The sequence below is a fragment of the Petaurus breviceps genome, unplaced genomic scaffold, assembly GCF_028583685.1.
Source record: "Petaurus breviceps papuanus isolate PSGF00001 unplaced genomic scaffold, PetGlider_PUasm1.0 90919, whole genome shotgun sequence".
NCBI lineage: Eukaryota > Metazoa > Chordata > Mammalia > Diprotodontia > Petauridae > Petaurus > Petaurus breviceps.
The window spans coordinates 21531787-21547129 of record NW_027187378.1 but is presented as its reverse complement, the minus strand read 5'-3'; the positions used below and the strand labels follow the sequence as shown (position 1 = coordinate 21547129).

The window sequence follows — 15343 nt, the reverse complement described above, 5'->3', positions numbered from 1 at the left end:
GGGAGGGAGAAGTAGCATGAACTTATAATGAAAAGTACACTAAACCTGAATTTCAGTGGTCTTAGTCAATGGTTCTTAAACTTTTTGGTCTCATGAACCCTTCACCCTCTTAAAAATTATTGAGGGGCCCGATGAATTTTTGTTGATGAGGTTATATCTACCAATATTTATCATATGAAAAACTAAAACCAATGCTTTAAAATTATTACAAAAACAATAATAGACCTATTTACATTAACATATTTTAATGAATAACTTTATTTTCCAAAACAAAAAAATTAGTGAAGGGTGTGGCATTGTTATACATCTTTTTTGCAAATCCCTTTATTTCTGGCTTATTAGATAAAAGCTGGATTGTCCTATCTACTTCTATATTTGATATATTGTTTTGATTAAAGTATATGAAGAAAATCTGGCCTCACACCGATATATAACTGGAAAAGGAAAGTGTTCTAATAGGCAAATAACCTCTTAATATTATTATGAAAAATGTTTTAACCTTGTAGACCCCCTGTAAGAACTTAGGCATCTCAGATCTCCCAAACCACACTTTGAGAACTGATGATCTAGGTCTTCTCAACTTTGCCCTTGTTGACTATATGAACTAAGGCAAATCACTTTACATCTCTGAACTTCAGAATCATTATCTATAAAATGAGAAGACTAAATGAATTGATCTTTAGATTGTAAGTACCATGAGGGTAGGACTATCTCTTGCCCCTTTTGTATCACCAATACTTAGTACAATTCCTGACAGAGAGTAGTTACTTAATAAATGTTTACTAACTGACTGATCTCTAAGGTCCTATGGTCCTAGAAAACATACCATGTATGGGGTAACTGATGCTTTTAGGTCTCTTGTATTTGTGGGGTAATTTTGCATTGGGTTAATATAAACTGTTGTTTCACTTTCTAGGAGAGTTTGGGTCTGTAGTGGAAGGAAATCTTAATAAACAAGATGGAACATCTGAGAAAGTAGCAGTAAAAACCATGAAGCGTAAGTTTCTATTAGATAAACATAAATACTGTTGGCAGGGGATATTTTTTGTCTCGTGTATTGTGGGACTTTGTGTGATGGGGATTCCCACTTTAGGTGAGGTACTCCCAGTTTGATAACATAAGTAAAGAGTCTGCTTGGAAGAGGGACTTGGGGAAGTTCTGCTGTTGGGGGAGACATTGAGAGGTGAGGGAAGAAATTTTCAGGTAGCCCCAACATTCCTAATGGAAAGGATTCTAGGTATAGCCCTCTCCCTGCCAGAAGGGTTTGTTTGGGTGCTTGTTCAGCCCCAAGATTAACTAATCAACACATGGTTTCAGCATCCTGGGATCCATGATCACATTTGTATGAGCTTCACTCTATTGATTAAAATCAATCCCTACCTTCTTATCCTGTGTGATTCTTTTCCATGTCTTTCTATAAATCCTCCATTTTGTTCTACCCAACATAGTAAAGGCCTTTTTCTGGGTCTTTCAATATTTTGCAGATACCATGATTATGTTATGGCACTTCAAATTAATACTTTTAGTAATATACAATAAGATGATGTATTTTATTTTAAAATTTTATCAGGGTTCACAAAGAAAACTGTTAAGCCTGCTATTGTAGCACTTTTAATGGACCCACTATTAATACTTTCACTTTTGTCTCTTTGTTAACTCACAGCAATATGTTCTGTGGTATCTTTAATCAAAGTTGAAAGATAAATTAGATTCTTTCAAAATAGGACACCAGTATTAATTGGGCATGAGAAGACAAACCAAAATGCAAGAGTAGCCTTTTATGTCTATACATATATTGCCTAGATTTATTGCAATAAAAAAGAAGCAATCTGTTTTATTAACTAGTGTAGAAAATTTTGTTTCTAATTGTGGCCAAGTAAACATGGACTGGGCCTGAAGTATATATCAATCTCTCCTTTCCTTTTTATGATTTGTAGTTTAGATTTGTGAGTATACTCTATTTACCTATAGGAATGCAGTATATTCTTTTGGGCATGGCTGAGGTTATCAGAATGAGAAGTGGGTAAAAGGGAGTAATAAATTATGGACAGAGGTGCTGAAAAATTTGTTGGTCCTTATAGCTTTATTGATACCACTTCCAAATTGATTTAATTCCTGGAAATGGAAAGAAAAAGACCGATAGCTTTTAAAAATTGAGCCCCTGACCCTCTGAATGGGGAAATACTCCCTTTTTTAACTCAACATTTTTGGAATCCTCTGCATCCTTTAAGGCCTTGCTCAAATTTTAGCTGTTCCATGGAGCTTTCTGTGATTTCTACCCTCTTCTTCTCCTTCCCCCAAACAGAAAGACATGACCTTTCCCCTCTTGAAGCTTCCTAGAATATTTTATCTTTATTCTTTATCTGGCACATTTTATTTTGGGTTTATTTATCCAGCAGAGATGGGATATGTTATACAGGGGATTCTTTTTCAGGTTAGAATAGATGGCCACTGAGGTCCCTTCCAACCCTGAAAAAAGCCTGTGAAGTAAAAAAAAAAATCTGTACTTTTACATATTTCTCACCTGCCCAAATAAATTACAAGCTCCTGGGGGTAGGGTATTATTATGTTTATAGCTCTCTCATTGCCTACCATTTTATGTATGTGTGTGTGTATACATATATATCAGACATTCAATACATGTTGATTGAATTTGTTGAATTATGTCTTTAGCACAAAAATAATAGGGAACAAATTAAAGTGAATTTTTGCAGGGTAAAAAGTGCTTTCCCCTTACCCCCCACTCTGTATCTAGGTAAAATAACTTTGCTCTCTGATTTCTTTTCAACTCTTTTTCAGTGGACAACTTTTCCCAGAGTGAGATAGAAGAATTTCTCAGTGAAGCAGCATGTATGAAAGACTTTGACCACCCCAATGTCATCAGACTCCTAGGTATGCAAACCACATGTTAGAAATGAGGCCTGAAAAGGCCTGATTTCTACCAAAATAGAATCACCGAAAGTAAACTCAGATGAAAGATTTAAATTTCACAAAGCCTCACAGTTTTCTCCCCTCTAACTTTCTCTTGAGCTTAACTGTGAATATCTGAAGGCAGGTACCAGATCATTTGTGTGTTCCCCCATTAGATTGTGAGGTTCTTGTGGGGGGGCAGGAACTATCCTTTGCCTCTTTTTGCACCCCTTGTGCTTAGCACGGTGCCTGACACATAAAAGGCACTTAATAATTGTTTGTTAGTTGATTAGGATTGTGCATAGTATAGGACACAATTTAAGTAAATTCCTTACTCACTCTCTGAGATCCTCAGACTTTATTTTTCTTGCTTTGGGCTCCCATTAATCTATATCTTTGGTCTTTCTAGTTATCTTTTTCTGCTTGCTTTTGATCACTCTTGTACTTCTGTGTTTCACTCTGTTCTTTCGCTTATCTCAGATCTCCCAGGTCTCCTTCTGGCACACTTACCCTCTCGCTGCATCCTACTCTGCCAGTAATAATGGTCTTGAACTCCACCTCCTTGGAGGGTTTGTTTTCTTATGTGAAACATTGAAGAAGCATCACCTACTGAAAATAGACTAACCTAATACTGCTAGAGGTTAGTTTTCCACTCCTCGGGACTTTTATCATATTTTGCTGGTGATGGAATTTAGACATTCAGGTCAATATCCTGCACAAGATCAACACTGTTGGGCACTAAAATGGGTACTCTGGGTTGGGAGTTTCACTTCTAGGCCCAATTCTGCCACTGATGTTCTGCACCATAAGCTTGGGTGTGGTTTCTCCACATTCGGGGTTTTTTCCTCCCCGCCCCCCCAAAAAATAGTACATACCCTATGTACCCTAGAGAAAGTATGAGAGAAAATTAGATACTGTCAACAGAGCATTTGGGACCAAATTAGTGAATAGATGGAAAGAGTTATAACAGTTCATATTTCTGTATTGCTTTGTGGTTTGCAGAGTACTCTTTTCCCAACTCTATGAGGCAGGCAGAGGGAATGTTGTCATCTCCATGTTACAGATGAGTAGCAGAGGCTCATGGAGTCTAAGTAATTTGCTGACACTTATAGGGCAATTGTTTGTCAGAACTGGGGCTCAAACCCAGGTCTTCTGAGTTTAAGTCTGGGTTCTTTGAGCCACACTAGACTGTTTCCCCCACTTTATACAAGCACAGTGAAATTTAACATAGCTGCTGAGGGAAAGGGACAGGGGTTCTGTTTGTTTCCAATTAAAATAGCATATATCATTAATCTTTAGGAATCTCTTCCTCTTGTAAGATTTACCTTCCTAAATTTTCATATCTTTAGTACACAAAACCTAAGAAACCAGTAGAGGCAATCTGTGCTAGGTGGCTGGATGAAGCCAATCTACTATTAAAATGTAGTCACAAAGTAGCCACTGAGAGTTGTATCAATTACAACTTTTATGAACTTATAATTATCCAGACTCTAAATAAGTGACTATTGAAGCCATATAAGTAAGAAATTTCCACAAACATCCCCTTAAAAACAAAAGCTTGTTGAAGACATTTAGTTGTATCTTCTTTGTTCTATGGACTTGGGCTTCACAAGAGGCAAAACAAACAATTTACTCTTTTACTAAAATATAATGAATTTGTATTGTGTGGGCTTTTTTTCTGAAAAAAAAAAAAAAAGATCAAAGTTGGGCGGGAAAGTATAAGAATGACTATTCCAAGGGGAAATGGTTCTGTGGTAACGCCTGGGAACTGACACTGAGCTTCCTCATGGGCAGTTTTCTGTGCCATTGATCTCCTTCTTAAGTGCTGCTCTGGGAAGTAATGGAGAAAAGTGTTTTCTATGATGGGAAATACTGGCTTCACCTACTGAAACAATATGAGATTCCATTTGGACATTTGAAAATATGTCCAAATAACATCTCATGCTAAAAAAAACCCTGCTATTTATAAATAGTTCCCCACTGAAGACAACATTTGATAATTGAAAGGGCACCAAATTCAGATTCTGAAGGTCCTAGTTAAAATTTTGGTTCTACCATTTCTTTCCTGTGTGGTCTTGGGCAGGTCACTTAACTACTCCATCCCCCAGTTTCCTTCTCTGTAAAATAGGCTAATACTTAGCTCATTGGGTTGTTGGGAGGATAAATTGAAATAATGCATATAAAGCTACTTAAAAATTGTAAAGTAGAAACAGCAATTTATTAATGATTTGTCTCAACCTAATTACAATATACTTAGCAATTTCAAAGTGTTTATAAGAGAACTTTAGTAACATCTGTTATTAGGAGATCATGGCATAGGCTAACCATTTTTATAATGACTTTCCTATATGTAAGTAACATTTAAATTTCAGGGGTACAATATAATACACAATCTATGTTCTTTTATTCTCAAGCCATGTCTTTGTGGTATGCTTTTCATTTAGTCATTAATTTTTGTTTACATGAAACCAAGACATCAGTGAAAACTGTATGTCAGTATGTAACACAACCATCATACTAATTTATGTTGAGAAGTGTGATATAGTGGATAGAATGCTAACTTGGAATCAGGAAGACCTCAGTTCAAATCCTTCCAATGGTTACTTACTAGTTATATGACCATGAACTAGTTACCTTTCTGAGCCTCAGTTCCTTCATCTGTAAGATGGGCATAACAATACTTTCTAGAATTAATGTGAGTGTCAGTAAATCAACAAACTTTTCTAAGCATTTACTATGTGCCAAGCAAAATGCTAAATACTGAGAATACAAAGGTGAAATAACGCATATAAACTTCTTTGCCCACTTAAAAACACTACATAAATGGCATTTATCCATGTTATAATAGTATATTATAAGATAGCCAGGGATTCTACATAGCAATATTGTTTATCAATTTATTTCATTAAGTCAGGTAGATAGATACATAGATAGGTAAGTAGGTAGGTAGATAGATAGGCAGATAGGCAAATAAGCAGATAGATGACAGTAATTGGGAATTTTACAAAAGAACTGGATGTGGTTTTTCTTTTCTGTTCTACTAATGGAATTTATGTCCTGTGAGCCCTTTTGTGGGACCATTAGCAGGAAAACATGATTTTACTCAGGCAATTATTCTTCCAGAATTTTTTTTCCTGAGGCTGTATAACAAAGATAGGTTGTATCATACTAATTCATCTTTTTTTAAAAATTTATAGGTGTATGTTTAGAAATGAGCTCTCAGCACATTCCAAAGCCAATGGTTATTCTACCCTTCATGAAATATGGTGATCTGCATACCTATCTGCTTTACTCACGATTGGAAACAGGGCCAAAGGTAATTATCACATCTATGGTCATTTAACTACCACAGGGGTCCTAAACAGTCTTTCTCTATTCCTAGCCAGAAGTCTCTGATTTCTATATTTTAAGCTGTTGTCTAAAAATCCAGATATCATTCTTAGACACCATCTTCTCAACTTAATGAAGGTTTCTGTGAGTAGCCATAAAATATTATTATCCTCTGCTTCTAACTTTTGAGGTTAAGAGAATATTCTGCAAAGCCTGAGATCAGTGTCTTATATATTCAGAACTTCAGTTAAGCCACTGTAGAAAATACCAGGGTAGCAATAATAGTTATAATAATTATGATAGCTGGGTTTATATAGGGCTCTGTGGTTTGCAAAACCCTTTACAAATATTATCACATTTCATCCTCACAGAAATCCTGGGAGGTAGGTACTATTTTTATCCCATTTTTAAAGTGAGGAAATCGAGGTAAATAGAGGCTAAGTGACTTGCCAAGAATTACACAGCTAGTAAGTATCTGAGTCAGGATTTGAACTTAGGATTTCTTGATTCTGTGTTCAGAGCTTTATCCAGTGTGCCACCTAGCAACCTCCAAGCAAGTGGCAAATGACAGTAAACTTAATAGTGTCAAATCTTGTCTATCTTTTATCTTCCCAAGGAAAGTCTCATTTCTCTCTTTTTCTCTTAGCTCTTCTCCTTAGGACTAGTGGGATGACTCTTTTATTCCTTCAAAAAATTATTTTATTTCCTCAAACCACATGAGACCTTATATAAATATAGGAAATACTACTAGAGCTAGAGCCTGTGAATATATATTATTGTGAATTTCTTCCAGGAAATAATGAATGATGGAAACAAGTGGAAAGGTTAAAGTTAAATGATGTTGTCTCCTTAATGGCCATGCTTCTCTGGCCCATCTAGATTTCAGGATTTTGTGAGGATGACACTTCCTTCCAGGAAACGGAAAGTAAAGAAAATAATATATCCAGCCCCAGTTCATCCCCTGAATTCAAATCTGACATTTCCATCATTCTGCTAGGTGTCTCCTGCTAGTACCTCAAAATCAGCATGTCTCAAAATGAGCCCATCATCTTATCCCTGCCCCAAAGCCACTCTTCCCCATTTCTGTTGATAATGATGGGTTCATCAGCATCCCACTTCCCCATGCTTGAAACCCCAGGGTTGTTTTTGACTCTTCTTCCTTCTCCTTTACTCATTCGTCTAGTCAGTTTCAATCCCTATTGCTTTTATCTTACCAGCATCAATACCATCTATCCTATCTTCTTCACTCACATGACTATCACTATAGATTAGGCCTTCCTTGTCACTTAGCTTTATTACTATAATAACCTTCTAAATGTCTTCCTGCTTCCATTTTCCCCTTTCTTCAATCTGTCCTTCACACAGCTAAAACACTCTTTCCAATACACATGGCAGAGTCGGTTGAGAAACAGCCTTGGAATTAGGTTAACCTAGACTCAGGTCCTGCCTCTTACATAAACTGGTTGTGTGGCTCTTGAGGAGTCCCTTAAATTCTCAGGCAGTTTTCTAAGATTGTAAATTCCAGAGAAGGTGCTGACTGGCATTGGATGAAAGAGGTTCATAAGTAGACATTGCCTATACTGATCAAATCAGTTGGGTGTTTTTTTTAAAGTGTATATCTAAGGAAGAATGATGTAAGTGAGTGTTGGGCTTGGAGTTAGGTTGTTGAGAGTAGGTATTGTTTCATTTTTGAATTTGTATCTCTATCCCTTAACACTGTATTGGCATATTTGTTGATTACTTGATAGAGTCCAAATCCTGGCTCTGAAAATTCCTAATTCTGTGACCTTATGTAAGGCATTTAATTTTGCTGTAAAATAAGAATAATAATATATTAAACTTAACCTATTGGGTTTTTATGAGGAAGGATCTCTATAAACTCTAAATTGTTAAGTAAATGTGAATTATTCCTTGTGCGATTGGTTAAATCATAAGCTTTCTGGACTTCAGTTTTTAATCTCAGTAAAATGAAGAAGAGGCCATCTCTGAAGTCCCACCCAGCTTTAAATCCTATGACCCTATGTCACTCCCTTCCTCTGAAATCTGTGCTTTCCAATTGCCTATAGGATAATGTAAGATCCATTAGAGCAAGGACTTTCTCATTTCTGTCTTCTTATTCCCAGGTCCTAGAACAAGGCCTTAACCACAATAGGCACTTAGGAAGTGATTAATGAATAGGATAGATTTGAATCAGATAATCCTAAGATATGAGAAGACAGAAAAAGTGCTGGTTTTATTATATTACTACAAAATTCTCTAGTAATCAGTAAACCCTGTAGCCTTCATTCTAATCAGTCAAGCAACAAATATTTATTAAACATTTACTATGTGCTGGATACAATAAATTCTGTAAGGATGTATGTAGAAAACTTCCAACACCGTCTTAGTTACTGCCAATATCTGTGACTCAGAAAATAGGACTAGCTTAGGAAGTGATGGGAAAAGACATCTTTCCTTATGATTAAATTGCTGCCTTCTCTTGTCCATATAAATACTGAAAGCCAGAAGTCCAGGAAGTTTGGAAGGGAATTCTCAAGCCTGACTTGACTGTCTAGCAGACTCGAGCCAGCACATCATTGTTGACAGATAAGGATGGCTTGTGTCACTGTTGGTCCGTTTCCCCTACCTACTCCATTCTGTAACTCAAACCATTGGCCTCATTGACACAGTACAGAAAGACCAGTTTGGAAAAATCATATGACAACATTTTTTTAAAGCTTCCTTTTGCTTTTTAATATATAGGGACAAAGTTAATAGGATCAGATTAATTTCTCTCCTTAGACACAAAAACAAGACAAAGTTGGGTGAAATCCTAGAAATTCCTCAGGTAATATAGAATATGTAGGTTGTGGAGAATATCAGGCATCAAATACAACAAACCTGCAAAACTTCATTGAACTCATAATCTCATCATGTGAAGATCCCTCTGACAGTACAGTCTACAACCCATTCATGCCTTCTCATTCCCTAAAACTCTTTCAATATTCTCCCGAAGTATTTGCTAAGCAGCTACATGGTGCAGTGGATAAAGTGCTAGGCTTGGAGTCAGGAAGACTCATCTTTTTGAGTTCAAATCTGGCCTCAAGACACTAGCTGTGTGACCTTGGGCAAGTCACCTAATCCTGTTTGCCTCAGTTCCTCATTTGTAAAATGAGCTGCAGAAGAAAATGGCAAACCACTCCAGTATCTCTATATAACCACTGTCAAAAAACCCAAAACAAAACAAAACAAATGCACAACCAGAGTGGTGTTACAAAGAGCGAGACATGACTGAAAAACAACTGAAAAGTCCTTGCAACTAGCATTTGTACTAGGTTTGCAGCAACTTGAACCCCTAGTATTTACCACATTGGTTTTTGAAGTCTTAAATGAATTGTCGGACACTGATTTGTAATTTTGCAAGAATAATCTGTTACTTCCAACAGTAAAGTATCCCTGTTCCTCTGCCCCTCCCCCGATAATTCTGGAAACATTCCTTTAGGTCTTTTAACAGTCTACAGGAACCACAGAGGAGTATTGTTACACACAAGCTCTCTTTCTGTTATCCCCCTTTTTTTTTTTTAATAGAGGATAGAAATCTAAGCATAGCACAGTTATTTTGTAGCTTCTTAAGTATTATTATTGTTTCTTGAGGCTATATTTATGATCACTTTAAAAAAAATACTAAATGAGTGAAGAGTAAGCTATAAAAGGTAGTAAATAGCCAGTGAAGAGAAAACATATACCTACTACATTTCTTGTGAATTTTCGTAGTGTTTACATCTGATCCTTTAAGAAATTAAATGGCAAAAGTGAGCACTATAAATGAAAAAGACATTTATTTCTAATTAGCTTGTAGTTTCCTAGCAACCCTATGGAGCATGAATAGATTAGAGTTGAAAGCAATTCATAATAGATACAACATGTGGGTGGTTATGTAAAATCGTTCAGCTCAAGTCTGGCTTTGTAGGGAAAGTACTGGCAAACTTATGTTCCATGGAAAGGAAAGTCATGGAAAGTTAAAGCTCCCCAGGGAATGTATGTGGGTCACATATTATTAACGCTTGGATGGTTGGATGCTTTTAAATATGGATTCATTTCATTTTGGCTTCAAGTTATGCCTTCAGCAGCTCAGTAAATCTTCTATTTCTAAGTAGAAGGTTTTATTTAAATCAGCACCTGAAGAACCATATCACACAAATGTTATGTGTGTTTTATAAAGACATCATGATGGATTCATCACGGTTCCATTTATTTCTAGGGAAACAAGATCGTAGCATCTTAGAGCTGGAAGAGCCCTTAGATTTCCATGTGTGCCAAGCCCCTGAATAATGCGATTTTTATAGCACAGCTAAAACACTGAATTGTAGAACTTAGTGTTAGGATCTTAGGGAGGGAAACTGAAAGAAAAACAGCCCTTTTCTGTGTGTGCATGAAAGTAAGTATTCATATATGGGTAGCTATGTTTGGGGAAACTGTTCGATGTTGTAGCACATTTGTGTTTGATGGTTTACCATCATCCAGTGGCCAGCAAGCCTGTTAGTAATCAACTTCCCTGTACTTAGGCCCGTCCTTGGAAAGCAGACTTAGTCTGTTCCTGGCACTGTACTCAGAAGTCTTTCCACAGCAGCAAAAAACCTGCCAGAGTTTTTGTTCTCCTGGTCTAGTCTTTGAGACAGAAGCCAGGATCACCTCCAGGTTACAATGAGACAGCAGAATAGGATGTTTCTTGACATCACACATACACACAGAAGATATAGGTATATAATATGAATATTAATATATAAATATGTTATAAATCTATAATCATACATCATAATATATCATGTATTATAGATAAATATTTGTGTTTATTATAGCAGCATGTCTTAATATCAAAATACCAAAAAGTTCATTTATTTGACCCACAGAACCTAGAGATAGTATTTTTATTCAACTGGCATTCTCCTGACTGAAAATAAGTTTCTGGATGTTTTCAGAGTGTCTGATACAGTACAAAAATGAATCTATTTTTTTTTAATTAGGATACACTAGTCATTTTAGCTTCATTTTTTCCCACTTGGATTCCTAATGCTAGTTTCTAGTAGCAACATTTTACCATTTTCTCTCTGGTAGGAGAGAGACTATTTTTCAACACATTTTAAAGCAAAAGTAAAATAAAACCATGTGGTTTCCAGACACATATAGTTAATTAGAAACAGGGATGTGGATAAGGTTCTCTGACTAGTGGACATCAGATAGGACTCCTAGAAAGCCAGGCAATTTCAAGCTGGACAAATAATGAATTCCATTGTGCATTCTACCAGTATTCTTTTTCTACTGGCTATTTGGTTACACGGTGACCATGCTATTTTGCCTTCCTATTTTATGAAGAGAAATCTAAGTGGATATTTTCTACATCTTAATGATGACATGAAAACATTTTTTAAAAACAAAGACAGCTTGGGTTTTTTGTTTTATTTTGTTTTTCTTTGGAAGTCTTATTTATGATACCAGTTATATGGAAATTAAAAACCTGGCCTTTTAGTCATTTAAAAAAAAACAGATACACATGCTAACCTTTTTTAAGGCAGAACTAGGAAAGTTTAGGGACAGGAGAACTTTTGCTTGTTTCTTAAGGATAAACAAAGCTAGGATATTTCTTAATTCTTTATTTCTTGTTCCCTCAGCATGTACCTCTACAGACCCTACTGAAATTCATGGTAGATATTGCATTGGGAATGGAGTATCTGAGCAAAAGGAATTTTCTTCATCGAGATCTGGCTGCCCGAAATTGCATGTAAGAATTCTAGTGCCATCTTCATCTTTTAAATTTATCATACTTCTTTATGATCCTTCTGTCACAACAGGAGAGAAAATGATGATTCACTCCACTTTAAAAGTTGTTGGAAGGTGAAAATATCAGTATGCAGGGGAAGATAGATGTTTTGTGCTTTAGAGAGTAAACAGTACAGGTGAATTTTTGTGTATGAGCTGGTTTTTACAGAATTGCAGCATCCAAGAGTTAGAAAGGACTACAGGAACCAGTCCAACCTACCTCTAGATGGTATTTGTGAAATGATCATAGAACTAGGTCCTTCATACCCCTCTCTTTATGACTTATCATTGGGGTTTTTTAAGTTGCACAAATGAGTTAGTATTTTCAGTCTGTTGCTATTGAACTTAAACTTTCTGCCCCTAGGTTGCGGGATGATATGACTGTGTGTGTAGCTGACTTTGGTCTCTCTAAGAAAATTTACAGTGGAGATTATTACCGCCAAGGTCGTATAGCCAAGATGCCTGTGAAGTGGATTGCCATAGAGAGCCTTGCAGACCGTGTTTACACAAGCAAAAGTGATGTGGTATGTATGAAATACTGAAAGAACAGCAAAATGATGAAAATAAGTATAAAAAAAAGAAATGTCAAGAAGACTCTTTTTACTATTTCAAGTAATTAGACTTGAGACTGTGCTTCATGATACCATTAGATATTTTAGTTCATAGGAAAAGAAGGCAATGTGGCATAAAGTTAAGGACTTGGAGTCAGAAAGACTTGAGTTCAGGTCCTGCCTCTGAAACTTACTAGGTGTTTGACCCTGCTCAAGTCACTTGAATTCTCTGAGACTCAAGACTGTTGTGAGGATCAGATGAGATAACAGGTGGAAAACAGCTGGCAGGGACAGCTAGGTGGCACAGTGAATAGAGCACTGACCCTGGAATCAGGAGGACCCGAGTTCAAATTTGGCCTCAGACACTTAACACTTACTAGCTGTGTGACCTTGGGCAAGTCACTTAACCCCAATTGCCTTGCCTTCCCCCCTCCAAAAACACCCCAAACAACTGGCAGATTTTAAAGCACTATGTAATTTGTCAATAAAAGCATTATATAATGGCATAGTAGATAGACTGCTGGTCCTGGAGTCAGGAAGACCTGAGTTCAAATCCAGCCTTAGATACTAACTGTGTGAACCTGGGAAAGTCACATAACCTCTTTCTTGCCTCAGCTGTAAAATGGGAATGTGTAATTCTCAGGGTTATTGGGATGATCAAATGAAATAATTATGTAAAATAGCTGACACTTAATATTTATTATCTCCCTCCTTTATTATAACCTGGCATTCATGAGACCCAAACTTCTTCATTCCAATCACTGGCTCTTTATGAACTTAGATATGTCACTTAAAATAAAAAGGTAATGAAATTGAGTGCTGATAATCTACCTCAGAAATATTACACAAGGGAGTGAGTTAATCAAACTACAATTATTTAGTGTCTTCAGAAGAAAGATGCCTATGTTAATGAGTACTATTCCAACTTCATTTCCATGTGATTAAGTTTTCTGGGAAAATCACAAGATGGGATTTGACCGTAACAATAAAAGGCGGCAGTAAACAGAACATTTCTGGGTGAACTGCTTCTGTATCTTTCCTTGCAAGGTTTCCTGGAATGGCTTTATTAAAATTAGCGAGCAGTGAAAGTAGCACCGTGTTATTTCCATGTTGTAGGAACACAACATCCTAGATATAATTATCAACATTGTGTATGAACCTCATGTACTACAGGAAAATGACCTTTTCTGATGAAAAGAGTCATTCAGTCTTTCTTGAAATGGCATTCTAATTTGCTATTGCTTTGTCGTAGTGGGCTTTTGGAGTGACTATGTGGGAGATAGCCACCCGGGGGATGACTCCCTATCCTGGGGTGCAGAACCATGAAATCTATGACTATCTTATTCGCGGCCACCGACTGAAGCAGCCTGATGACTGTTTGGACGAACTGTGAGTAATGCTTCTCTTTATCATCTCAGGTTTCTGCTGTTGTCTTGAAAGTATTACAGATGATATGGTAAGCTCTTTGAGACCAAGGACCCGGTCATCTTTTTCTTTGTCATTGACCTGAAGTGCTTTGCACATGGCAGGCACTCCATACATGTCTGTTTATTCATTAGTTCACAGACTCAGCCAGAACTTGAACGTAGGGAAGTAGTTAGCTGCTTAGGGTGGCAAGAATTAGCGGTGGGTGTGGGTGGAGCACAATGAAGAAGATTTTAAAATTCTCATTTTTATCAATGTGCAGTTTAATGCCAGAAAATTCCAATCCCCAAGGCACATGAGTACTTGTTTTGATGCTCAAGTGAGCACTTGAAAAGTCAAGTGACACATATTAAAGACTCAAAGCACCTAGTAAATAATGAACACATGTGAATGGATTTGTCATCTCACTGATGTGGGTACCCCTTCCTGTGGCATAGATCACAGCCCATCCATACCATTTATCCTGTATGAATCTTGTTCATGCTCTCTCCTACATCCTCTTAGAGAAGCAGTCTACCCAACAAACTAATAGCCTTTCTCTAGGCCTTTTAACCTTATGAAAGTACCAGTGCAACATGTTGGCTATTCATCTTTCTCTCATTACTTGGCCAGCCCACCTGCTTTGCTGATCATTTATTTCTAGGATATTTTTTGTGTGCTGCACTAATGCAGAGAAGGCAGAATTTTCAGTTAATAGATGGAACAGATATTTCATCCTAATTCTGGGGCCAGTATTTGACTCTGGTTCCCTTGTTTCCTCAGTTCTATACAGTACCATCTTAATGGTATCATTCCCCTCCCCACTTCCAGCCCCCTATTTGTGTGGGAGGGAAACAAAATTGCTTTATTTGCTTATAGGATGCAAAGGACAAATGGATTCACTAACTTGTCACAATAATGTCATAGAGCATCAATTTTAATGAGTGTATGTTTTGAGTTCAATTCATATATTCATCGTACTCCTACAAAAATATACTATAGTGAACTGTTCGAAATTACAAAGATGAATAAGATAGAATCTGGACTCAGAAAGAATTTACACTGTAGTCAGGAGATGTAAGAGAAGCGCAAAAGCTACTATATAAGACAAGACGATGGTATGCGCTAGGAAAGAGACAAAACCACAGTATTCTGGAGGTACAAAGGACAGGAGGGAGACTGTGTCCCGTGATGAGTGCTGAAGAAAGACTTCATGAATGACATGTACCTTAGAGGATAAGAGAATGAGGGACAAGTCCTGTGGTTTCACCAGTGTGGGGAATTCTCTCAATTTCAGGGTGACATCTTATCAACAACTTTGGGCCTTAGAGGGCTTCTCAGAGCATTAAGGG

At 36.9% G+C, this 15343-nt stretch overlaps 1 protein-coding gene across 1 annotated transcript in view; it reads left to right on the top strand.

Annotated features, from left to right (window-relative positions):
* Nucleotides 1–15343, top strand: part of MERTK (MER proto-oncogene, tyrosine kinase) — a 136308-nt gene that overhangs the window by 119723 nt on the left and 1242 nt on the right. Inside the window, exons 13-18 of the mRNA XM_069075561.1 lie at nucleotides 917–997; nucleotides 2800–2892; nucleotides 6108–6226; nucleotides 11889–11998; nucleotides 12401–12560; nucleotides 13840–13976. Coding sequence (XP_068931662.1) covers nucleotides 917–997; nucleotides 2800–2892; nucleotides 6108–6226; nucleotides 11889–11998; nucleotides 12401–12560; nucleotides 13840–13976 — 700 coding nt within the window. The remainder of the gene's footprint in view (nucleotides 1–916; nucleotides 998–2799; nucleotides 2893–6107; nucleotides 6227–11888; nucleotides 11999–12400; nucleotides 12561–13839; nucleotides 13977–15343) is intronic.